The sequence below is a fragment of the Epinephelus moara genome, chromosome 4, assembly GCF_006386435.1.
Source record: "Epinephelus moara isolate mb chromosome 4, YSFRI_EMoa_1.0, whole genome shotgun sequence".
In the NCBI taxonomy this organism is placed as follows: Eukaryota; Metazoa; Chordata; class Actinopteri; order Perciformes; family Serranidae; genus Epinephelus; species Epinephelus moara.
In genome coordinates, this window is record NC_065509.1 from 41516658 (window position 1) to 41542133 (window position 25476).

Sequence of the window (25476 nt, forward strand, 5' to 3'; positions counted from 1 at the left end):
ATCACTTTAATGTTGCAGCTGATAAAGGTGAAGCTTTTAATCGCTTCATGTACTGCTGGGTAATTTAATCTATAATAATACGTTATCAGTTAATAGTTGATTATGTTTTGTATTTATAATTTGTAAAGTAACGACAACTGTCAGATGAATGTAGTGTGGTAAAAGGTATAATATTTCCCTCTGAGATGTGGAGAAGATGTATAAAGTAGCTTAGTAAATGTCGTTAATTACTTTTCACTACTGAATAACACTTAATACATTAACATGCCACATGTGCATTGAAGGAGTTATTAGTGCCTCTAAGTTATTGTCCTTTTGGTTATATAGTCTCCGTTGAACTTCCTTGATTTTCAGACAGAAGTCTAATTTTATCTTCAGCTCTAAACTTCAGAAGAAGAACTGTGGATTTAGTTTTTCATGTTTCACAGAGATCACTTCAGACAGGAGGGATGATTACAGACCCCATGTGAGAGCTGTGTTAAGATAAGAGCTGAAAATATCTGAGCGTATCCTTTATTCAGCATCTCCTCTTCATTTCTCTTTTAGTTTCTTCTCTCTCTTGACCCCCTCTCACCCCGTCTTCCTTCCTCTCCTTCTTCTTCTTCTCTTTTTATTTTCAGCCTCTATTCCCCTTTAATTTCACTCCTCTCTCCCCCTTTCAGTCTCCGTCAGTCGGCCGCTTGGTGCCAACTGTGCCTGGGAGTGTTGGCTCAGTCCCAGTGTGTGTGTGTGTGTGTGTGTGTGTGTGTGTGTTGGGGGGGTATCGGGGCGAGAGACTAGAGGTCAAAGCAGAGGTGAGGTGAGTGAGTGGGTGGAGTGGAGAGGAGGATTTTGGTGCCAGCTGGCAGCCGATCAAACACCAAACACTCCTCAACCTGTCTGGATATTATTATTATTATTATCATTATCATTATTATTATTAGTGTTAATAGTAGTTAGAGTAATAGTATGTGTTTTTATATGGTGTAACTTCAAGTCTGCTGTTGTTCCAGAACCAACGTCATGTTCGTCTGCCTCTTAGTACTGTCTGACTTCCTGTCTGTGTCACTCGGTCCCACGTCCATTGGTTCCTCCTGAAAACGTAAATCTTTATAAACACAAATATATTGTATCATTTAGGACTTAACTGAGGAAATAACTGTGATTTTCCTGACCTATATTTATATTATCCTTTATAAATTTAACTAAAGGCTCTTATTTGTGGTCTAGATAATTCCACACAAGATGTCTGGACCATCACCACAAAAATTATTCATGTTTTTATTAAATAAAGCAGCTGGTTGTTCCTCAAAGATCCTCAAAGAAAAGTCTCAAACTTTCCCAAAATTAAGATATTACATTAGTCGTGCATTTGACATTACTCAATAATTACTAATAATGATATTAACATTTTTTATTTATCTATAGCTGAACTGCAACCTTCGAGGCTAAAAATGAAGCCAATGCAGAAATGCCCAAAACTGCAGTTCCTCAAACAGACACTTGAAGCTGAATCCTATCAACCAAATATAACAATGGATATGGCTACTGTGACGTCACCCGTTGGTTTGTGGACTGCTGTTTTGAAGCTCCAATTCGTCATTTCAGCCATCACCATCTTTGTTTTTTGGAGCCAGAGGTGACCATAATCAGACAAGAGGGTGGAGCTGTGGAGGAGCGAGGGATGGATCTGACTCAACATCTCACAAACACTCAAGTGGTCCCGCCCTTAAAAATGCATAACTTTGGGCCTTAATAAAAATTTAAACAGATGAGTTATACAAAAGTTGAATCGCCGTACAATTGTAATGAACAGGGTAATTAGCTGTGGAGACCATGATGTAACCCCATATTTACAAAGTTTTGACGTGGCCTTAGCTGTCCCTATTTCAGTGTGCTTACTGAAAGATAACTGTAATATTTTGGTTGCCTAAGAAAGTTATGTTCAGCATTTGGTTGAACTAAAAGACACTCTAAGCAGTCGAATATTCAGTTTTTCAGTAAGTATATTTTCTTTTAATGGTGTTGCGCCTGGTTAGCAAATATTAGCATTAGCATAACCATAGTTTACTACAGCTGTAAATCCAATATGCTAACTAAGCTAGCAGCTAGCGTTAAGGTTAGCTCCACCCTTGCATTCAAATATGGTCACTTCTGACTCCAAAGATCCAAGGTGGTGATGATCAAAATGTAAGGTTTGAAAGTGGGAGTCCACGAACCAGTAGGTGACATTACAGTGGCTACGTCCATTATTTTATACAGTCTATGTTTAAAACACACACTGTTGTCCAGTCATCATAACAACGGCAAATTGCTGGATTAATATGACTCTGTTAATCATCTAAGTTAAATTTAAAACCATAACTCTTTAGTTCAGAAAAAAATTAAGTGTTATTAAAGTAGAAAAAGGATTTATAAGTTTTAAGATTTAAAAAAAAATGTCTTATTGATTTCCTCAAACAGCTGATCACTGCAGTTTTTTTTTAAACAATAATGCATTTATTAGGGACTATTTTCACTGGTGGATTGATCCACATTTGTTGCTCTAGTAAGTATTTGTGTCAGCAGGACAGTGTATGTGGGATTGAGTCAAAATAAACTACAGTGTGTGTGTTCACAGTACCAAAGGAACTGGTGTGTAAACTGTAATTTTTCACATTGGGTCGGATACGTCACCTTGTCTTTCTCCACAAAGTCGACGTAGGAAGTCCTCTCGATCTCGACCGGCTGACCCTGTCTGTCGTACAGCGCCAGCACAAAGTGAAAGAAGTTGGACTTCCTCAGGTTGGACGGTGGCTGCTTCTCAAAGTGAGCTCGGGCTAAACCAACACCACTGAAACACACACAGAAACAATATTTCATTATTCTTAAACTTCAGATAATCACACACATAATACACATAAACAACTCCAGGTCGAATCAACATATGCTGATGCTGTATGGGCAGTATCGTTTATGCATCATCTATTCCTTAAAGGGGACCTTTTATGCTCATTTTTAGGTTCATACTTGTATTTACAGTTTCTACTAGAAAATGTTTACATGCTTTACTGTTTAAAAAGATATGTTATTTTCCCCATACTGTCTGTGCTAAAACACCTGTATTCACAGTCTTTCAGGAGGGGTTCTTGAAGAGACAGGCACTAAAATGGAGCCTTAGGACAAAGCCACATCTGCCCTGATTGGTCAGTGTTTATGGGTCTTCCATATCTTATCATTTTTTAAATGTCAACCCATCTAAGAGCCACATAATTGTTTTAGCGGGATTATTATATTATTCAGCATCTCCTCTTATATAACTGCTGACTTTTGACTTTTTCACAACTTTTTTTTTTTTTTTCCTACAGCAGTATCAAAGCTGTAAATGAGTTTTAAGTTACTGTTAATGCAAATGAACTATTTCCTCTGCTGCTGTTTCACATTAAAAGCTCTCTACCAGGTTGCTTTTATTGTGAAACAGTCACAGGAAACAAGACAGAGAGAGAGACAGCAGTGTGCTGTAGATTCTCAACACATTTATTTGTAAATCAATTGCTAAAGACGACCGAGAGGCCGAGAAAATACGATCTGTCATGACACCAAAAATAATCATGACAGGAACTGAAACATCGTCAGGAAAGATTTTATAACCTGAGAATAAAAAAACACCTGATGGAAAAGATTTATGTGTAAAGTTGAAATAAAACGCTGGAGGAGGAGCAGCGAGTGGAAAACTACTCAGGTGATAATAGTGAGTGAAACAGGGAGGTAACTGCACTGAATTGATTTATCGTCTGTGTGTGTGTGTGTGTGTGTGTGTGTGTGTGTGTGTGTCCTCCACTCCGTAAGCGCGACCTTTTACATAAAAGCTAGAAAAACTGTAGAGACAGAGGCCAAAACCCAGGAGAGACGAGACTCTTCCTCCAGTCAGGGGGGAGCAGGAGGAGGAGGAGGAGGAGGAGGGGGCATTATGTGTCTCCATACATTATATATAAAATGTCTGTGTGGTGCATCGTAACGTCCTTAAAGGGACATTTGGAGGCTGTTTACAACCACAGAGTCCTGAAAACAGGAAATCTTCATTTGGACAAACAGGTGATTCTTTGACATCACAACCACCTGAAGTAAAAATGGCCGCACTGAGTTCATAAAAACACGGTGTTTATCATCTGCTACATGAAAGTAGCAGGGGAGGGTGTGGTTTGAAGAAATTAAAGACATTTCCACCATAAACTGACGCAAAAAAGGCACAAATTGGTGCATAGAATTCATTAGAATGCAGGAAATTAAGTGTCTGACGCTCCAAATTTCCTGCGGGAGGACCCCAGGTTCTTGGTTATTGTTCTGTCTTTCTTGCATTTGAGGACAGGTGGACAATAATGACACCTGATGATAATTGAGTAGTCAGTTTCTAAAGGGTCCTGATTGTGTTGTGGAAGTTTCAGTTGGCGAAAGATAAAGATGGTGGCACTTTATATAAATAAACAGTACTTGAAGAGTTCTTTATGATGTAGGTTTATTTATATTTAACATGTTTCATTTAAGCTGATCAGATATGACGAGACTGATTTTGACTTGTTGATTTTATATGTGGAGTAGATGTGTTTGCATGTCTTGTTTTGCTTTGTCGTTAACATCGTGGGCCTTTGTTTTATTGCTGTGTTAAGTGTGTAGAACATATCATTGAGAAATCAAAATAAAATTTCATAAAACCAGAAGGGCACTCGGAGAGCGCAGACCTCCACCAAAGCCAAAAGCCCCATTACGCAATGTTACACAATGTTAACAAAAGTAAAAATTATTTGTGTATCCACCCCATGACTTGGATCTCCTCCAAAAATATACACATTCTTCCTCAGCCCGTGCTTCACCCTTGGACCAAAACTCATGGAAAACTGGGCCAATAGTTTTTCCGTAATCCTTCTGACAAACAAACCAACAACCGAACCAAAAACAAATCTCCTTAGCGGAGGTAAAAATACAGTGTGGGTACCAACATTTAACTTCTGCCACAATGCAGTGGCTGATAAAACACGTACAAGCTCACATTCCTTCTACATGACTCTGTAAAGTATTTACCTGCTGGTGAAACAACACACCTACACCATGCTGCCACAAAGCAGTGCAGTGTCCCAAACACATTCAAGCCTGCACCGACCTCTCCAAATTCAAGTCACTCATCAAAACTCATGTTTTCAAAACGGTTTGAAATGTGTAAATGATGTTGTGTGTAATTTACTGTATTCTAAGTTGTGTTCATTTTTAACCAATGCTAGGTGTCTTCGAGTACTATTAAAAGCCCTCTATAAATAAAATGTATGATCATTATCATTGTTATTATTAATTATCATTATTATTATTATTATTATGATATAAGTAGTAGTAGTAGTAGTTTGAATGCTCAGAGACACAATCACAAACAAGAAAGAGAAATTAGAGAAAGGGATCGTCTGTTCAACTTAAAACTTTTTCATTTTAACATTTTTCTGAAGGTGGAAAGGAGCAGCAAGCGATCCCGTTTTATGGAAGTTACAGCAGTATTAGTTACATGCTATCATTTTCTTGCGCTTATTTTGACACATATTGCGAATTCAAACAAAACTCATACTAGGCAACCCATGTATGAGCATGGTCAGAGCAAACATGGGACCCCCTAATTGTATCTGCATTTTGTGAGCAACTATCATCCATGAAATATGACGCTTCCCAACTCACTGCATCTGTTAAAAACTCACATTTCCAACTGTTTGAACATATCACTCCACATAATATAAATACTTTAAACACAAACTGAGACACATGCTCTTGTTTTGACAGGATAACAGGTGCATTTTTGTCAATCAAAGAATGGTTCAATAAATTATTTGAAAGCATGTAAATAAAAGTAATCAAGGTTGTTTTTATGTTTGGACATGGACATGAGTTGATAACAGGCTGACTGTGTTTTGTCTGTATATAGGTTAAAATAAAAATTGCCAATCCATTAAAAAGTTTAGATGTTTACACTGTAAACTCATCATGAATGTAATATAATATCTTTTCAGAGGACTGAATAATAATTGAATGCTTCAAAAATCTCCTTCGTTTCTGTCCATATCTGGTGGCTGTAATGCCTGATAATAACTGACAGTCTAAACTCATTTTCATTTTCACATGCACTAACTTGTTACATGAAGTTTACTCAATTATCATGTGTGATTTGGCAGCAAAACCTGAGCTGTGACAAAGACAAATCACCGATGGGGAAGTTTCATACTCCACAGAAATGAAACACAGCAATATACTGGACTAAAAGCCAGCTGAGTGATTTTATGTGGAGGCTGATAATATTTTTGAATCATCTGAACTGATCCTGGTTCAGTAGCTACCTCGAGATAAGGCACCAAATAAATACCTTTTATTCAAAATAATTATAAGTTACTTGTGGGGTTCCCCAAGGCTCCATGTTAGGCCCATCATTGTATGTTTTGTACATAAATTATATATCAACAATTATGCTATATGCAGATGATATACATGTTTTCTGTTCTGATAAGAATTTGAAGGACACTGTGGGAAAAAATTAAAATTCTGAAGACGACATAATTTTAGTAATCATGTAACAAATCTGCAAAGTCTGCTAAAATATGTTTTTACAGAAACTACATATAAATAATGCCAAATCAAAAATGTCAAGGTAAAATGCCCTACTTTATTTCTAAAATTAAGGACATCTTAAATCAGGCACATTGCACACCTTCTACCTTTATTTACTGTGTTCAAGCATGCAGGAGTTCATACAGATAATACTAATTAAACTTCAAAATTAAACAAATCTACTTATCAAGAACCATGAAATCAGATGTTTATTAAAATGGACTTCATTGCCAATTTGATTTAAAAAAGAAAGAAAATATTTTCATCCTTTAATGTGATTATACATGTATTTTTGTTCCTAATGTTGACTCTTTTCATTGATGAGGTCAGATATCATCACACTTTTGATTTAATGTCTTTGTCTCAGAATGTGCTTCAGCATCAGATTTGCAAAACTATAAAAAGGCTCTTAGTTGGTGTGTAAAGAGAAAAACATCAGTGAGTCAGTGTCAGCGGCTGATTTTGGGAAAAAGTGAATAAAAATCCTTGTTGATCATGAAATAAAATCGATGTTCCTGCAGGAAGCGACCTCTGCTCTCAGCCCGCAGAACCTAAAAGCATCTAAAGGGGAAACACTCAAAACAACAGCTGAATATTTTTACATCAATCTCATTTCCCTGCTCGTTTTGTTTCCTAAAACGCTTTATGATCAATATGATCGCCCGGGCAATGATAAATATTTATTCATGCTCAGGGTTTGTTTTTGGAAGCTTGCCTGCTCTCTCTCAGTGTCTGTGTTTCCCAGCTCAGGGGTGTATTCCCCAGACGGCAGATTAATACAGCCGTGACCTTTCTGCACCTCCATTACCAATGCTTAATGCCTCATTTGTAGGCCAGTTTGTTGGAAGCTAATTCTTCCGACTCGCAGTGTTTGGCCGGGAGGACGATGGCGTCGAGGGTCTGCAGAGAGACTCAGGAGGAAGAGGAGGAGGAGGATGGCAGCTCAGGTGTGAGTCGGTCAGGTTAGAGTCTGTTTTAAAGTAGGCTCGGTGGGAATAAAGCAGCTGAGTGTCAGAAAACAACAACAGTGTTAAAATAAGAAATAACACCGAGAGGAATCACAGCAAGGCAGACGTCAACACTTTCACTTCCAGATATTTTCAATGACTTCTTGTGAGAAAAAAAAACATCCACAAGCATCTGTTTTTATCAATGTTGCTATTTTGATACTACCGGTGGTGGAGGAGGAAACATCTTTTTAGTAATGCTGCACTGAAAATACTCGTCACAAGTCCAGCATTGAAAATGTAAAACAACACATCATCTGCAAAATGTACTTAAAATATCAAAAGTTAAAGCACTTATTATGCAGAAATATTTCCCATGTGAATGGTATAAGATACTGAATATTATACATTATAATTGGACTCTTGTTAAGGTGAAGTAAATCTTAACTATTTTATATTACAGATACATTTACATATACATACATAGTGCTGCAATCACATGACCAATGTGCTAATAAAAGTGAAGTAGGACGTGGTCCCGAGCAGTCTAGTTACGTGGCAGGTTGGGCGATGGATGGATCACAAAACACAGGACTTTCCCCCATGACCAGGTATCTCATTTATAAACATTGCGTGGGCACATAACGAGGCCTGAAAGAGGCGTACGCCACTTTCTACAAAAAAGTTGTGATCTATAAAATCGGACTTGATGGGAGAAACTTTGACCCATGCTTACGAACATTTTGGAGACGAGAAATTGGCGACGCAGATGGTGAGGTGGAAGCCTGATTGTAGAGACTGTTGAATATTTTTTGGCACACACTATTTTGGCTTTTGTCTGTACGTATATTTTTAGTACGGATCCTACACATTGTTCTGAACTTTGAGTCATTTTAAGGTACGTCCTCACCATGTTTCTTTTCCTAAACTTAACCACAGTTACATTACTTGCCTTAACCCAACCTCTGTAACGTTAAATTAATTACAGAACAGACATTCTGCACTGCTGTCTTTGCTTTTTTGTTTTTTCTGCTCCAAGAGCAACAGCTGTATTCCATGCTGCTAATAAAAAGCAAGTGTGTATTTTCAGTTTCCACTAATAATCAAACTTATTGTCTGTTTTGTTTTTCTTCATTCATTCATTCATTCATTCATTCATTCATTCATTCATTCTCAACAATGTCTGAAACGACAATAAGTTAGTCGCCTCTTGTAGTGATAAACTTCCAGAGACTGATCAGCTGAATCTGCAGCTTCCCTCAGCTTTAAAGTGAGTTTCAGCTCATTGTTTTTCTGTCTGGCTGCAACTTTCCTGTTCTGGTTCACTGTCACTGCTCTCATAGCCTCGTTTTCAGGATAATAGCTGTGAAAAGCCACTGTAAACTACCTGCTCAGCAGCAAACAGCAGACAGACACCGTTAGACACTAGCTGTTGAACATAGTGGAGCATTTAGCAGCTAAAGAGACAGACATTTCCCTCAGGAGTTGGTGGAGACCAAAAGCAGAGCTTAAAGAGAATATTGGAGTCAGATCCATCAGGTGGACACAAACACAAAGACTCCTAATAAGTATCAATCAAAGCGATAAGTGGATTTAGCCAACTTGTGACAAACAGTGCAGATGCAAGCATCTCACGCACACTGGAGACATTTCTCTGCCACGGAGAGCTCAAAGAACACCAGATCTGATTCAAAGTTCTGGAACCAGGCTACTGTCTCCACATTCGCAGCAGCTGTAGACTGAGAAAATTGTAACTTAATTCACCGGGCTGACTACCACAACATTTACTTGTAATGTTACTCTATGCATGAATTGACAACATGAATCCATCAGCACACCTTAAATGTCACTTTAAAGGTACTGTACTGAAAGAGTTTGGTGGAAACGGAGCTATAGAAAGGCTTCACTCATTTTCACAAAAAGGAATTTAAAAAATGGATAAATTAAATTAGATAAATTCTATATCATGACTTTTAAGGGCTTTATTGTTGTAACATTGAATGTAAGACATTTTAAGACTTTTCAAGGACCTGTAGACACCCTGGTATTTCTGCTGCTGTGACACATCAAGTCCCATGTGTGAGATCAGTAAAGTTTAACTCATCTCATCTTATGTTTGTGAACTGTAGTGAAGCGACTTGACTTTTTTGCTTAAAGATTAAGACATTGAATTCTAGAAAATTCTTGACACAAGCAGATTTCTATTGAGTTTGGAATATTCCTGCCTTTAAGAATACAAATTAAAATGTTTAAGCATTATTAGGACTCACATATACACAGAAATGTAGAGCAGTTGTGGTTAAGTGTGTAAAACTTGCAGAATGGTCCTTTAATATCAGTATTATGGCACCACATCCCAGACTTCAGTTTCCTGACAAAAGTACCTTTGATTCAGATTTTTGTCATTTTGATTTTTGATGGAGACAAAGACCTGATACAAATTTAGGTTTTAACTATAAAACAAACTGACTGCAGTGAATTTGGCACCTGTTTCATCCAGCATCAAAAGCATCACTTCCACCACAAAACCACCCCATTATCCCAATTACACACAATGCTCTGCAGCGGCCATCCAGACAGTCGATCGCCACGGTGACGAAGCCGCCACCGCCACCGCCGCTCATCCTCTCCTCTCCTCTCTGCTCTGCCTCCACTCAGAAAGCTCGTTAGCATTATTATTATTTCAATTATGCTAATTGTGGCTGCATCCACTCGTCGCAGCGCCTCGTATCCGGCTGTTAGCACTTGGCACAAGGTGTAATAAAAACAGTATCGATGGCACACGGCTCGCTCGAACATGCCCGGAGTGTAAATCACACGCCAGCAGCCAGAGGAAAAAAATAAAACACACACACACACTCAGAACAAACACACACACTCAGAACAAACACAGGGCCGCGGCCGGCGATCTGCACGTTTCCACCACAAAGCCTGAAATTAAAGGTCAGCGGGAGTCGTGTCGAGCACTCTGCAAACAATTACTGAGCAAGACAGCCGGTCCTGTGTGCAGTTAGTTCATATCCACACACACACACACACACACACACACACACACACAGACACACACACACACACACACTCGCTGAATAAATTCAGCGCCTGAATATTGCAATAAAACCTGTGAGGTTGATCTTTTCTTGTCTCAGATTAAAAAGGAGGATCAGCCAACAGACAGAGATCCAAGCAAATAATGTCTCCTACTGGTTCTACACCTGCGTAATTAAACTCAAATTGTTTATCCAGATTTTGTTCAAAGCAACATAACTTTATTTTAAACTCAAGTTGAGATCTCAGAGGTTTCAGAGAGATCAAATCTTTCAAGCTGAATGTTGGGATAATGGTTATAAAATGGTGCAGAGGACGTGGGGAATGTTTCCGTCTGATGGACTGGTGCAGCCCATAGACTGTAGAAAGAAAGTGGACATAGCCACTGTGACGTCATCCATTGGTTTGTAGACTCCTGTTTTGAAGTTTGGCAATTTGGTCGTTGCCATTTTGTTTGTTTTGGAGCCAGAGGTGACCACATTATGACGAGAGGGTGGAGGTGCGGAGAAGGAAGGGGTGGATCTGACGGAGAACCGGAAGACACCGCCACGCCTTAAAGCACACCCTGCTTTGTTGTTTATTTTACTCTAAATGGGACCATAATTTACTAAATGAACATCATGCTGTATCGAAGAAGACCAGCAATTTGGATCATCAACTCATTAGGAAAATGTTTCCTGAGGTATTAAATCACGTGAGAAGTATTTCCTCAAAGACTTCTATACAATCAGACTTCGTTTTTAGGCACTTCCAAAATGACTTCACTTTTCAGACGAGGAGATAACCCCTTGATTCAGACATTGAACACTGAAACACTGAGTCTGTGGATTGATTATTTCACTCAACATAAACATGAAGCTTCAATGATGGTCAAAATATATGAGATGTTGTTAAAGCCCAGACACATCAAACGGACTTTAAAGAGCCAGCGACAATGAAAGCCCACTGTTGCATCTCTTCACGTCGCCTTGTCTCAGCCAAAAAAGTTGCACAAGAACACACTGCAAAGACTACTGGCGGCATTAATGCGCTAATGTTAGCCAGTTAGCACATTAACAATGTTGAAAGAACAAAGCATATTTACTGTGACAGTGAAACAACACAAACCATCACAAAGAAAATCTTACTTTACATTACAAGTTTGTTTTGATCTCATGCTCTCTTGACTTAAGCTCTTTGTTTACTTTCCTCACTTCCATTTCTCTTCTCTTGCACTGAGCTGAACTGCCAATCAGAAGGATTTCATTCACCAATGGGCTCCACTGTCGCTGATTCAACATGCTGAATCAGCCAAAAAAAGGCCAAGGGGGGCAACAGTGCAGGACAAACCACACTGACTAGGTCAACACATGCTCACCAACAGCCCACCGATGACCAACAGTCGACCATCGGCTTGGTGTGTCGGGGCTTTTAGGTTTGGTGGAAACATTACAGGCCTAAAACAAACATGATGTGCTTTCTTTGGAGCAGCTCTCTGTTCAGCTTTAGTTTGTTTATCAGTTTAAGAAACAGCAGCAGCATGTGAGCAGCCAGAACTGACCAGAGAACAGTAAACAGACGAGAGCTATAACAACATCCTCTGTAGCACCAACGTTGTCTGAAACAGCAGGACTGTGGGCTGTGGACAAATGTAATGAAGGAGGTAACTCAACTTTACAGATGTAAACACCTGCGAGCCTGTGTTCCTCCATAACTGACCAGACCTGGAAACAATACTGATTTTCCACAGTATAGATACAGCAGTACCAGCTGCACTGTCTGCTTTCAGTTATGGTTAATGTTTACTACAGTCATTCTGCTGCTGTTCTCCGCTACTGGCCAAGACAAGAAAAGTTGTTGTTGTTTACAGTTTCCCTTCAAATATCCAGTAAAACTAAAGAAAAATGACCTCTCATTTCTTTAGTTTGTGAACAAAAACAACAGTAACTCAGAGTGAGATTCAGATTCTGTTACGATATTTATAGTTAAACTAAATAAAATCTACCACAAATTACACATTTAAACAAATGTCCCCTGGGATCTATATATACAAATCAACAGGTGATTTCCTTCTTTTAGTAAAATCCTAAATGATTTTTTTTTTTTTTCACCTGGACCGTTATGCTCTGCCATTTCTCAAAACATATTCAAAACTATTTCCAATACCACTGGAAAAAAATCGACAGTGAGGGTATAAAATTTGAGATTTCTATTAAAAGATAAATATGGGCTATAAGATGATGATGATCTCTTGGTTAGAGGCAGAGAACAGCAGAATAATTGTTGTATACATTAACAATAATTAAAACAATATTCTTCTTGCAGTCGTGCACAAGTTAAAAACCATCTGAGACTGTCACACACTAAAAAGGCAATAAAGTGCAAGTAAAAAACAAAACTGTGCTACAGAAGCTTATACGCTGTCAGAGCAAATGAGATGAGTGACAAGAAGACAGCAAGGAGTGAGTGAGAGGAGGCAGGGCTATGGGGGAACTGCAGCAATGTGTGTGTTTGTGTGTGTCTACTCGCTGTCAGAGAGAAGCGAGGACAAAGAAGTCGTATCTATACGGCAGAAAATGAATATTAAAATCAACTGAATATTCAGAATCAACATGTACAAATAAATAATTTGTATCAAAGCCAGAAATTCCAGTATCGTGACGACACTACTTGGACTCAAGTCAGATGTCAGTCAGCAAAATGAGGACTTGAGACTTCCTAAATACTGGACAGGTTTTGACAAAATCCTGAATGAGGGAAAAATAAGTAAAACAGTGAATCTGCCCCAGGCCCTGTCTCTGTTGCACTAAAATCACTCTGACAGAACAGAAACTGAACATGGCACTTCATAAAGGTGTTGGATTTACAAAAGACGGATTAGAACGGTCCATATCTGAGCAGCAGAGGTGGAAATATCCTGACGTGTAGTCCGAAAACAATATATCCTACACTTCCCATCATGCACCTGGATAGTGTCTTTCATTAGAGCCCCCTGCCTGTAAACAACACGTCTTTCAAACTCCACAGATTGTGTGTTAAACATTTGTAGTCATTTGTAGGCAGTTTTCCACAAAGTGACTTAAAAACAGCTTTTACAGTTCGTACTGCTGCGAGAACGTCACATATTAATTTGAGAAATGCAGTTATTTAAGGGCAGAACCTTCACATGTGCACACATATTTATTTTTGAAGGAACAAAATGAAATATATAGAGGTAAAATTTATGAATTTGTGGAAACAAATCACAGATTTATGGTCACAGACACTTGCTGGGATCCTTGTTAATCTCCCCAGAGATTCATCTTATGTCAAATTAAATACTCTGTCCTTCATCTGTTGATTCGACGTGTAATTACACTAACTGACGCAGCTGATATCCAGCTTTGGTTCTTTGGTTTTCGGTGAGGCCAGAAAGTCCAAGTCTCTGGACGACATCCTAAACATACAGGCTACTCCAGCAGCTTTCAAATAAAACTGTGTGTTAAAAATTGGCCGCAAGTCGAACTCTGTTAATCCAACGTGAAAGTAAACGTCTTTAAATTAAAGACGACAGTTTTAATTTTGACCTTAAATTCTCTGATTCATGTTAAAACTATCAGAAAGAAAACACTGAAAAACATGCAGATATTTTCAAACCGACTGCTGGACGCTCACTTACATACCTCTCTCTCTCACACACACACACACACACACACACCATGGCATTAATCAAACAGGAGATGGAGTGTGACCACTGTTTGAGTCTTTAACCAGCGTGGCCTGCCGCCTTTCACACACACACACACACACACACACACCAGCCTAATGAGCCATNTATTTAAATCTGATTCAATGGGAAACAAACTCTGAGCAAACACACCCTGACAGGAACACACACACACACACACTCCAGGTTGTAGCTTGACTCTCACACTGAGTGAATGCATCTCTCATGTGACACAGTTTGTATTTTTCATGGCCAATATCAAACAATGTATCAGCAACAATCTATGTCTCCTCCATCTTGGCTCTGTCATAAAACTACAGCCAATGACAGTCGAGCAGGTTTAACCACATCTTTGCTGTTGGTGGAGGCTACGACTTCACTGGCCAAAATTAATTTTCACTACAGTTGAACTTCATGAGATGCGAAGATGCGCGAAGATGCTAATTTGCTTTGCCGTCGGAAGCGAATGTATTATTTACCCATTCGCACACATTACGGAAATTAACAGGAGGTGAATATTTGCCAGAGGTGAAGTCTCACATGTGACCGAGCCCTTAATGTAAAAACTAATCTGAGCAGAATCAAACCAGACTGACTGGATGCTAACAGATGCTAACTGAAACCAAGTTAACTCCAACAAACATGGCCGCCATTTGTGAAAACTCCACCAGAAACAGTTTGTGTGTTGCTAAGACCCTGTAACGAAGCCTCCACAGTGATCCCTGAGGACGTTTTTAATCCTGACACACTGCTGAGCGCTAGCAACAAGTTAACGTTAGTCTCTTTTAACCATGACCACCATCTTACTTTAAGCTCTTATACAAAGAAGTTTCGTTTGTATGCTGCTCACGTGGCGACCTGTGGCCTGCAGATGCTAACAAGTTATTGTTTTCTGTTAGTTTTATGTGTATAACAGAATTGTGTACTTCCTGTTTGGAGGATGGCTTGCACTAACTGAGGAACAAATAAAGTGAATATAATTCAATGTATTTAAAGTCTATGTAAAATCAATTTTTTTTTTTTGTGCTAAGAAATCAAACCATCTTATTACAAATATACATTCACAAAATTCCTGTTTACATTACAGTTTACTCATTTTGCAATTACTGTACCGCTGTCTACCACACATATATATTATTTTATTTTTTAATTGTTGTAAATTTTATCCCTATATTTTAACTTTTTGGATTTTAATTTGCATGATTTGCATGATTTTCTTTTTATACATATTTAATGATCATTGGGTTTTTTAAAGATTATCTTTTGGGGCTTTTTTTAGATAGGACAGTCTCAGTGTGAAGGGGGGAGATGAGATGCAGTAAAGGGCCACAGGCTGGAGTCAAGCCTGCAGCCGCTGCGGCAGGGACTAGTTCATATATGGGCCGCCTGCTCTGCCCACTGAGCGCTCCAGCTTCTCTGTAATTGTTCCACATGCGACAATAAATAACTTGAAACTAAATGTACTTGTTGAAAAAGAGGAGGGGAAATGGTTTAAAACATGGCTGCTATATCCACAAGTATGTGTAGTCCCTGTCCAAATGTTTGTAGTTTGTATTTCCTTACACACAAAGTCATCTTTAGTCATACAGCCCAATATCACGAATCACACATTTGCCTACAGGTTAATTTATAATCTGCACAGCACACAACGCCCTCTGTCCTCTGACCCTTAAGAATCATTTCATAAAATTACAGTACGAACAGTCTGGATGACAAACTTACAGGTAGTTTATCCATGTATGAAGAATATGGACAAACATTATTAATAGAAGTGGAAGATATAAAAATAATCATGTGAATGGTTTCAGACACTCATGACACATGACCCACTTTTTTAACTTTCTGACATCACATGACTTTTTGTTTTTTGCTCTGAGTGTTGACGTTAGATGTTAATGTGTCCTGCTGATCGTCCAGTATGAACGTAATTAGTACTGAACACACACACACACACACACACACATACCTTCCTCACTAATTGCTATGGAAGTTGAGTTTGGACGGTTAAAATATGCACATATTGTTCATGTACAGTGTGTGTGTGTGTGTGTGTGTGTGTGGTGTGTGTGTGTGTGTGTGTGTGTGTTGATTTATGCAGGGCTGCACAATTACACATGAATACATTTACCCAATCAGGCCTGTGTGTTCTCCTTCACACACACACACACACACACACACACTGGGCCTGCTGTCTTCCCACCATGCTTCAGCCTCAACTCATTAGTTCATATTACACGGTTAATAAGAGCTAACCAAACAGGTGTGTATGTGTGTGAGCGTGTGTGTGTGTGTGTGTGTGTTGTTATGTCACTGGATGAAACTGTTAACCGCCCACATCACCCATCCTCTTCCTCCTTTGTTCCTGATTTCATTGATTAATCAAAACACTGATCAAGTTCATCAGTTTAACCTAAATTTCTCCTCCGTCTTCAGACTCCACATCAAATCTACTCCACTCAAACAACAGTCAAACTCACTAATCAATAATTAAACACCAATCAATGAATATCAGGTGATACACAGCTCAGTTAATCAATGATCGTCTCAGTGTGATCACACAATGAAGACATGACGTGAACATTCTGCATTCTGAATTATTGGTTAAGTAACCACCAAACTCCAGTGGAAAAATGACCAATTTAACATTTCGTGTTTCCTTTACTTCTAAGAAATTCTTGTCTTTCTAAGGTTTGACTTCTTTGTCATCAAATAGAGTAAAAGGCATCTGAGGGTAACTAAAAGTAATCAGATTACATGACTAAATCTGATTTATGTATTCATTCATATGTCTAAGGCGCTTTGCTGCAGAAACAAACTGACGCTTGTTTCCTGTGTTGATTTGAGGATGCTGTCTCCATCCACAAGTGCATTGTGGGAGGTTTTTGGTGTGTCGGTGGCCCGCTGTGGGTTCGATGGCGGTGGCGGTGCCGTCGGGGAGGAAACGCCCGCTGACTGATTTCCATTTGTGCACCTTAATAGCGTGTGTCATTCCTAATTAGGGCGACTGGCTCGGGGAAACGGTGGCTCGATGCTGAAATGGCTGCTCCTGTCATGCTGCAATTACCAACAAATTAGTCTTTAGACTGAGGGCTTCTGCACGCGCTCACACACTCCTGACCGACTGTGTGTGTGTGTGTGTGTGTGTGTGTGTGTGTGTGTGTGTGCTAATTAGTACGTTCTGTGAGGTGTTCAATGTGTGAAGATACAATGTAAAAGCAGGTTTCGTGGACGTCAAACTCCGACCTGCAGCTGTTTGTTCTGCAGCTTCACCAGTGATGGCACTAACACACACATCGATACTAATAATACTAAAACTCAAAGCTGCTCCGTCAAACAATCAAATCATTAACGTTTACAGTCCAGTAACATGTTGTAGCATTAAACTCACACAGCGAGTCATCTGAAGGGAGTAAAACTGAGCATCTGTTCGCCTGATATCATCAAACTCTGGTCCGTGTGGTGCGTTCAGGCTTCAGTAAATCTGAGGGTTTCTTTGATAAAGCAGCGTAATCTGATTACTTTCAAATCCTCTGATTTTTGTTTGCTGTGCTTGACATATTAGGACAAGTGATTTGCTGATGTAACCCTAAAATGTCTTAATAAAGATATAAAAATGCTGATTTTTTTCAGTGGACTTTGGTGAAAGAAGCGGTAAAAGAAGTTATCGGGTTCTTTTAAACATTTTATTTTCTTCATTGATCATCAAACTCTGGTCACTGTGGTGCCTTCAAAGGTTAGGATATCTGAATTACTGCTCTAGCAATGTAATCTGATTACTCCTTCATTAGTCTGTTCGGCCGAGATATTAAAAACAAATGACAAAAGAAAAATAGATGTTTTTTTTAAGTTTTTGTCATTAGACTTATTTCATCTTTCAGAGTCTTTATTTATTCACTTATTCATAACACCCTGGTCACTGTGGTGCATTCAGGGTTCAGCAAATCTGACTTTCCTTCTCAAGAAATGTAACCTGCTTCCTTCCAGTTAATCTCTGATGAATTTGTTCTTCGACATTTTAAAACGAACTGAGTAAAGAAGACGGGTAAAAACAAAATGTCTTCATAAAGCTGTAAAAACGTTGATTAGAACAGTTTGTCATCAGATTCTTTTGAACGTTTTCTTCATTTATTTATTTATTTATTCATTTATTCTGTACACTGTGGTGCATTCAGGGTTCAGAATATCTGGGTTTTCTTGGTCAAGGCGCTGTTTCCAAATGTTTTCTTGGTTGGAAATTATTTCTCTTTGGTGCCACAGTCTCTTCAGATTTGGATGTCAAGAAGAATTTTTGAGGTTTTTCTGTGATGGTTTGATATTTTACTTCTCAGGACGGACGGAGAGACGAACTAATGCAGCTGCATGTTTTCTCTACTCAGCTGTTTCCTCCCAAACACATCTCTCACACACACACACACACACACACACACACACACAGGCCCCGGCCGAGCCCATTAGCCTGGTCACCTGCTCCTCTCAGACGCAGCTCGAGGTTAATTGTTTGCAGCTTTTTTTTTGCGTGGCTGCTTCTGATTAGCCGAGCGGCAGCGTGCAGAGGCTGACACTCTACAGAGGCCACGAGGAGACAAAGAGCCGGGTTCGAGTGTCGATGGTTTATTTACATGAGTCAACTTCACTTCCATCATGGCGGCAACGACGATGAGGACGACGTGTCGGGGAGGATTTACAGTAACGAGGCTGACGCGGCATCTGCTGGCTGTTTAATTATCTAACATGTTCTTAAGGCGGCGTTCAGGAGAGTTTAATTGTGTGTACGTGAAGAGGAGGAGGAGGAGGAAGGGGGGAGGGTGTTGACAAATGCAAATGCAGGAGGAAGTGCATTTGTTCTCACCCGGGTGGGAGAATAAAGATGTTTAAAATGTGGTGTAGGAAAAAAACAGGTAGTGTGCGATCGAGGCCTTGGCTGACCTCCTCCATCATTCCGTCATGAGTTACGGCTCTCTGATAAAAAGTCTCTCAGCGCTCAGATCCATCACTGCCAGACTCTACAGACNTTTAAAATGAGGTGTAGGAAAAAAACAGGTAGTGTGCGATCGAGGCCTTGGCTGACCTCCTCCATCATTCCTCGGCCGCCGTCATGAGTTACGGCTCTCTGATAAAAAGTCTCTCAGCGCTCAGATCCATCACTGCCAGACTCTACAGACTCCACGTACAAATTCCTGATCCCCCTAACCACCCGCTCTTCAGCCGGCCCCCGGGGAGCGCCGAGTGGAACGCCAAACGCCCCCGATGATTGAGCCGGTGACGAATGACGCCGCCTACGAAGTGGGGAATCCCCTCGTCGACGATTATTCAACTCATCCAAACACTACCTGAACTCCCCCACCTCCCCCCACTGAGCCTGGGAACCTGTAGTTTATAACCCCCCCTACACCTCCACCTCCTCCACCACCCTCCCTTTAACCCCAGCGGACAAAGACGGGGAGTGGAGGGCAGGATCGCTCACTCTGCACGCTCTTTTTTCTTCTTCCCTTTTTTTCTTATTTCTACAGCGGTGTCAGGGAGGGTCGAGGGAAATCTGTTCACCTGAAGCTTCAACACACACACACACACACACCTGCCAACACAGCAAGAAAAACCTCCATCATTACACATCATCTTTGCCTCTTATTGACTCCTGAAAGTCTATTTTCCTTAAAACAAATTAAAAAATCTACAAGCGAGAGTTAAATCATCACAAATCAATCAGAAATGAACTTCAGTGTCATTAAAGAAGAAATATTAAGGCTTCAGATCTGCACGAGCATCAAACAAGTGACGTTTCATCCTGAAAACTCCTTGACAAACGCTGCTTTATACTCTAACACACAGCTTTATTGAAATCACTATAAAATATTTAAATAATACAACACATCAAACTTTGTTATGGACGTTACGATGAGGTCTTGGATTTATTTTCATCGATGTCACTTGTGTTTTCTCAACATTTAACAAGGCGGACGGCAAATATTAGAAAGTAGAAACTACAGAATTTAATCATAAGAAGACACAAAGGCAGTTTTAAGACGATGACCTGAAGGTTAAATGCTGATATTACTTGCTTTATAAAACGATGAAAGCGCCAGGACTCAGTTACAAACATAATAATTTGATAAAAAGAAGTTTTGGTGTCAAGAACAAAACAAAAAGCTGCTTTTTTTACGAGGTCTTTATCTCAACAAGTAGTAGAAGAAAGAAGAAGAACAGCAGATTAATAATCTGACTGACACTAAGAGAGTTTATCTTAGAGATCGTATTGTTTTACAACGTGGGATTTATACTTGCGCACATCTCTACACATGATGGTTTGGGTTTGGGAGCTCAACAAGGGGTCTCACTTTGACGACTAGGGCAGGAAATCATCACATTTGAATCTCTAATCTTAAGAACACACACAGAAAGGTGCAGAGAGGTGTGAGCTTCATCAAAAACACTGCATATGAAGAAAGTCAAACACCACCCCGATGAAGGAAAGGTGAGAAGTGAGGTGCGACACACTGGACGTGTTTTATTTGCCTGAATTTGACAATTTCAGTTGCACCAAATCAAGTTTTTATCAAGTTTAATTTTTGCGAAACACCGTACAGCTCCCAACTGCTCACAGCTCATACGAAGGCGTGCAATTTGTGACGAGAGGTCAGGAGCTACATACTTACTTCTATCTCTTATTTCTTATATTTTTATATATATATATTGTGTTACATTGCAGCTTAATCCAATTATTTTTTGCATACTTCTTATTTCTATTTCTGTTTTCTTGTCATCTCTCTATGCCGATATACAGTATAAGAGAAATTGTCACATGTCCCAGTTTCCACCCGGGGATCAATAAAGTATTTCTGATTTCTAAAAAGGCCGAGATGAGTCTGTTTTTATAACAGGTTTCACATATTTTCATTCACAAAAGCATCCTGGTGGATTAGGATTTCAAAAGTCTGCCCTGTTTGAGTCAGACATGAGTTTATTCCTCATGTCTTTCTTTCCACGTTTACTCTCTACAGTCCACTTTCTAATAACGGCACAAACTGCTGCAAAAAAATAACCCAACATTATCTGCAAGTTTGTGAATGAACACAAACTCCAACCTCAGCACTCTCAATGTACTGTTAGACACACACACTCACACTTACAAATATAATTTGTGAAACACACACACACACACACACACACAGGTGTTTTGTGAAACACACACACACACACACACACACAGGTGTTTTAAAGCAACACTAACAGGCTTAAAATCACAACAGCAAAGCTGAGCGCAGCGCTGACCTCTGACCTCTGACACACCTTCACAAGAACAGCAAAAAAAGTCACAGGTGGATTAAAACAAACAGATTTTCTGGACATGTTTCAGTTTTCTCAAGAGAACCATCGACACAGGTGAAATTAATCTCTAACATGTGAGAAAAGTTTGAAACATGAACTCATGTTCACACATGGAGATTTTTTCTTTTTAATGGATCACGTATGGCGTCCAGGTGACCGAGGGCTACGCCTTTCACAATAACTATTTTTGCCCCAGAAATAATGGCGCTAAACAATATTAACGTCATTTTATGACCATTTTAAGCCACTGAAATAATAATATAATAGCGTAATGATGCAGCTACACTCTTTCAAAGAGCAATTAACTTCTAATTCTCAAGAATACTCCAATATTGGAAATGGAAAAACATCTTTTCGCCTCGAGGTCATCGTCACTTCACCTGGTTCATTCTCACTGTGTGTGCATGTGTGTGTGTGTGTGTGTGTGTGTGTGTGTGAGAGAGAGAGTGCCACTAAGTGCAGTCGAGAGGACAGAAGCAGCACAACCAGAGGTGGGGTTTTTTGTCTTTCAGATTAGACGCTGTAAAAAATGCTCAGTCTTACAATGGTCGGGGGAAACTTTGTTGTTTATTCTGACATCATGTTGATTAAAATGTTGATGATGTTCTCATGCAAACAAACATGTATATAAACACATTGTCCGACGTGAGGAGATGACCCTGATAATTTCTGCTGACCTTGATAAGCTGACAACATAATTACAGTGACAGGCCTTCATGGAGCTGACCGTGTCACTGTATTGTCCCGGGTTCAAGTCCGACAGGGACCTAATCTCTCAGGTCCTTTCTGATAAACTGACACACACTAAATATCTAATAAAATCATCTTGATGTGAAAATTTGTTTTGTAATTTGTTTTTCTTGATAGAAATCACCAACAAGTTCATTAATTACCTTAAACATGAGTTGACGTGTTGTTTTACCGTCTTATCGTTAACCTGTTAGCATTTCTAACATTGTGTATGTTTGATTTTAACACACACTGCAGCTGCTGCACAACAGTTTCCCTCGGGATAAAAAGTTTTATCTTATCTTGAAATAGTAGAGTTTTATTTCTTCACTGGACGTTTTTTGGTTTTTGTCCTGTTTGTCTCAAACTTTGTGTCTCCACCTGTGCGGAGGTGACCTGTCGTCTAATCTTTGTGATTTTAAGATAATAACTTCCTGATGAAGGTCTGCAGGGACACAAACGCTAACTTGATTCACTTAATTTGGAAAATATCTTGAATGTGAGAGTGTGAATAAAATGAAACACCAAACCTCACATATGAAAGCAGGGAAATACAAATGTGAGTTTACACTTGTGACTTTTTTTGTACAACAAAACCAAAAAAAGAGAAAACATGAATCGCTGTGTGAAAGACGACACCGACATCGATTCAGCGCCATCACAGCCAGATTTCACCACACGGGGATTCAAACCAGCGTCTTCCTGCGACGCCCAGCACAAAGTTAAACACAAACACTCAGTTATCTTTCAGGTCCGCAGATAAATAATCCACACAGATCTAGAAAAAACAACACGTGAACAGATCAAACCGACGACTCCAGCAGACACAAACATGTTCATCGTCTCATCATCTCCGCATTCTGATCATAAACTCCTAAATAAGTGATTTTTAATTCCGCATCTTCCCTTAAAAACACAATTAAGAGCTGAATCTCTTTAATAAACCTGAACTTCCATCATGTTGAATATCTGACTCATTAACGTCAGATCAGACTGATGAGCTTCAGACTTCACTTTCATCTGCTCAGAGTCAAAGTTACTGATTCACAATTTATTCAAATGTGGGATTATGTTCTGCAGTGAGATTTAAATGTTTCTAATGTACAGCAGAGTGAGGTGAGGCGCTGCTCTGACACACCGACACACTCTGACGATGACTTCGTCAAAAACATCACCCAGTTTGGACATTTTGCTACTTTAACGCCTCCATTTGCATCTTACAAACATTTTTTTACTACATTTACGTCCTAAATATTAGTAATTTTTTTAATGTTGTTACTTTACCATGAGTTTAGATTATTAGTGTCCTTTAGTTTTGCACTTTCAGCATCTTGTCTGGAGTTATTACGTGCTTGACGTGCTGTTACAAGTAAAGATGACGATCCAAAGAGAAATCTCTTGATTTCTACAGACTTCTCTGAAGCATCAGTTAAAGGATTCAAACAAACAGTCTGGATTGATTTTTACTGCTGAGCAGAAACTTCATATAAATATACAAGACATTTCAGATATTATCATATATGACATTATGGACCATTTGTGCTGGAAGTGCGGACCTAAAGTGGGAACTTTGCTTCACTGTAAATGGAAATATACATTAGTGAGACCACTGTGGGTCCAGAGTGTGGTTCAGCATTTCCTTCCTTTAATGTTTATTTATTAGAGAAAAGATCTCAAATACTAAATACTGCAGGTCAAAATGACTTTGAGGTTTTTTAGCTGGTATGATTGGACCTTCAGGAATAATTCAAAGACAATAGAAAACAGCTAAAGCTCCTGATTTCAAAGATTATGTATATGCAGTCCTGTTTCCCACATTTCCATTTCTATTTGCTCTTTATTTTTATGTATTTCTTCATCTATAATACACACAAGCTTTTCCTTCAAAATCTAAAAAGTTAAAAGTCAAAATAAATATCAGCATTCAGTAAAATAGATTAATACGAATTTAAAGAGGAGTTTAAGATCAGAAGTGAAGCTCCACCTGCTCGTCTGCTCTTTGTGTTTAAAGCAAAGCTCTCATTTCAACACATTTAATTCAACCTGATGATTCAACGATCAATAACAGGACTGAAGATTATCTGATTGATTCAATAACAAACTGCTGCTGGTTTTTAAACCTGTTGTTTTATGGACTCAGAATAAAGACACAAAGTGTTGTGAACGCAGCCTGTCAGCTCTTTATGTTTCTATACAACAGATGTCACAGTCTGTATCTTAATATTCACATTAAAACATACTTTATTCACTTCATACTGTCATTGTCTTTCTTCTTATTGTATATGTGACACCTACTGTGTGTCCGTCAGTGCCAGAGGAGCGACCCCTCGTCTGTTTCTACCTTTTCCCGCCATTAAAAGTTTTTTTTAATCCCAGAGTTTTCCCTTCATTCAAACACAGAGGGCGTCTAATGTTGAGTAGATCCTAAAGCCCTCTAAGGCAAATTTGTGGTGTTTGATTTTGTGTTTGACACGCACAATTCAAACAAGCGTCTTCCTGTCACTCCCAGCAGGAAACACATCACACACACTCACTCAGTTATCTGGAAGTTTCATTACTTGTCTTTAAAAAAACAACACAAATGTGCAGCTCAATAAACAAGATCATCAAACTGACACCAGCCGACAAAAATACTGAAAACAAAAAACGTCCAAAATCATCTTTAGGTTTTTATAAACCCTTAAAATTGTATTTTAGGCTTCATTTTCATCTGTTCAGGGTCAAAAACACTTATTTAACGTTCAGTTTTTCTGTGTTTAAATGAGGGATTGTGTTCTGCAGTGAGCTTTAAATGTCTCTGCATGTACAGCAGAGTGAAGTGAGACGCTGCTCTGACACACCGACACACTCTGACGACGATTTCTGCCTCAAACTTCTTCAATTAGATTTAAATTCATGAAGTGAAGACGGAGAAGGAGTCCTCGAAGTTTTTCAGCCTCCATTTGCCTCTTTTCTGCCTTCCTACCTTAAATGCACGGCTTGTTTTTATATTTTTTCTATTGTTTTTACTCTCATCAGAGCTGATTCCTGTCTGTTAAATCTTCACTTTAAAATATTGCACTTTCAGCAGCTTTCTGAATCGTTTAACGTCACGAGAGCGTCGAGTTCTTCACTCTGGAGTTTGTTCTGCAGATTGTAAAGTTTGGGATT

General features: G+C 39.1%; 1 protein-coding gene across 3 annotated transcripts in view; it reads right to left on the minus strand.

The window, feature by feature from the left end:
• Window positions 1-25476, minus strand: part of LOC126389245 (transcription factor COE3-like) — a 203947-nt gene that overhangs the window by 175001 nt on the left and 3470 nt on the right. For all 3 annotated transcript variants that reach the window (XM_050042824.1, XM_050042822.1, XM_050042821.1), the window contains exon 2: window positions 2656-2812. In XM_050042824.1, coding sequence (XP_049898781.1) covers window positions 2656-2812 — 157 coding nt within the window. The remainder of the gene's footprint in view (window positions 1-2655; window positions 2813-25476) is intronic.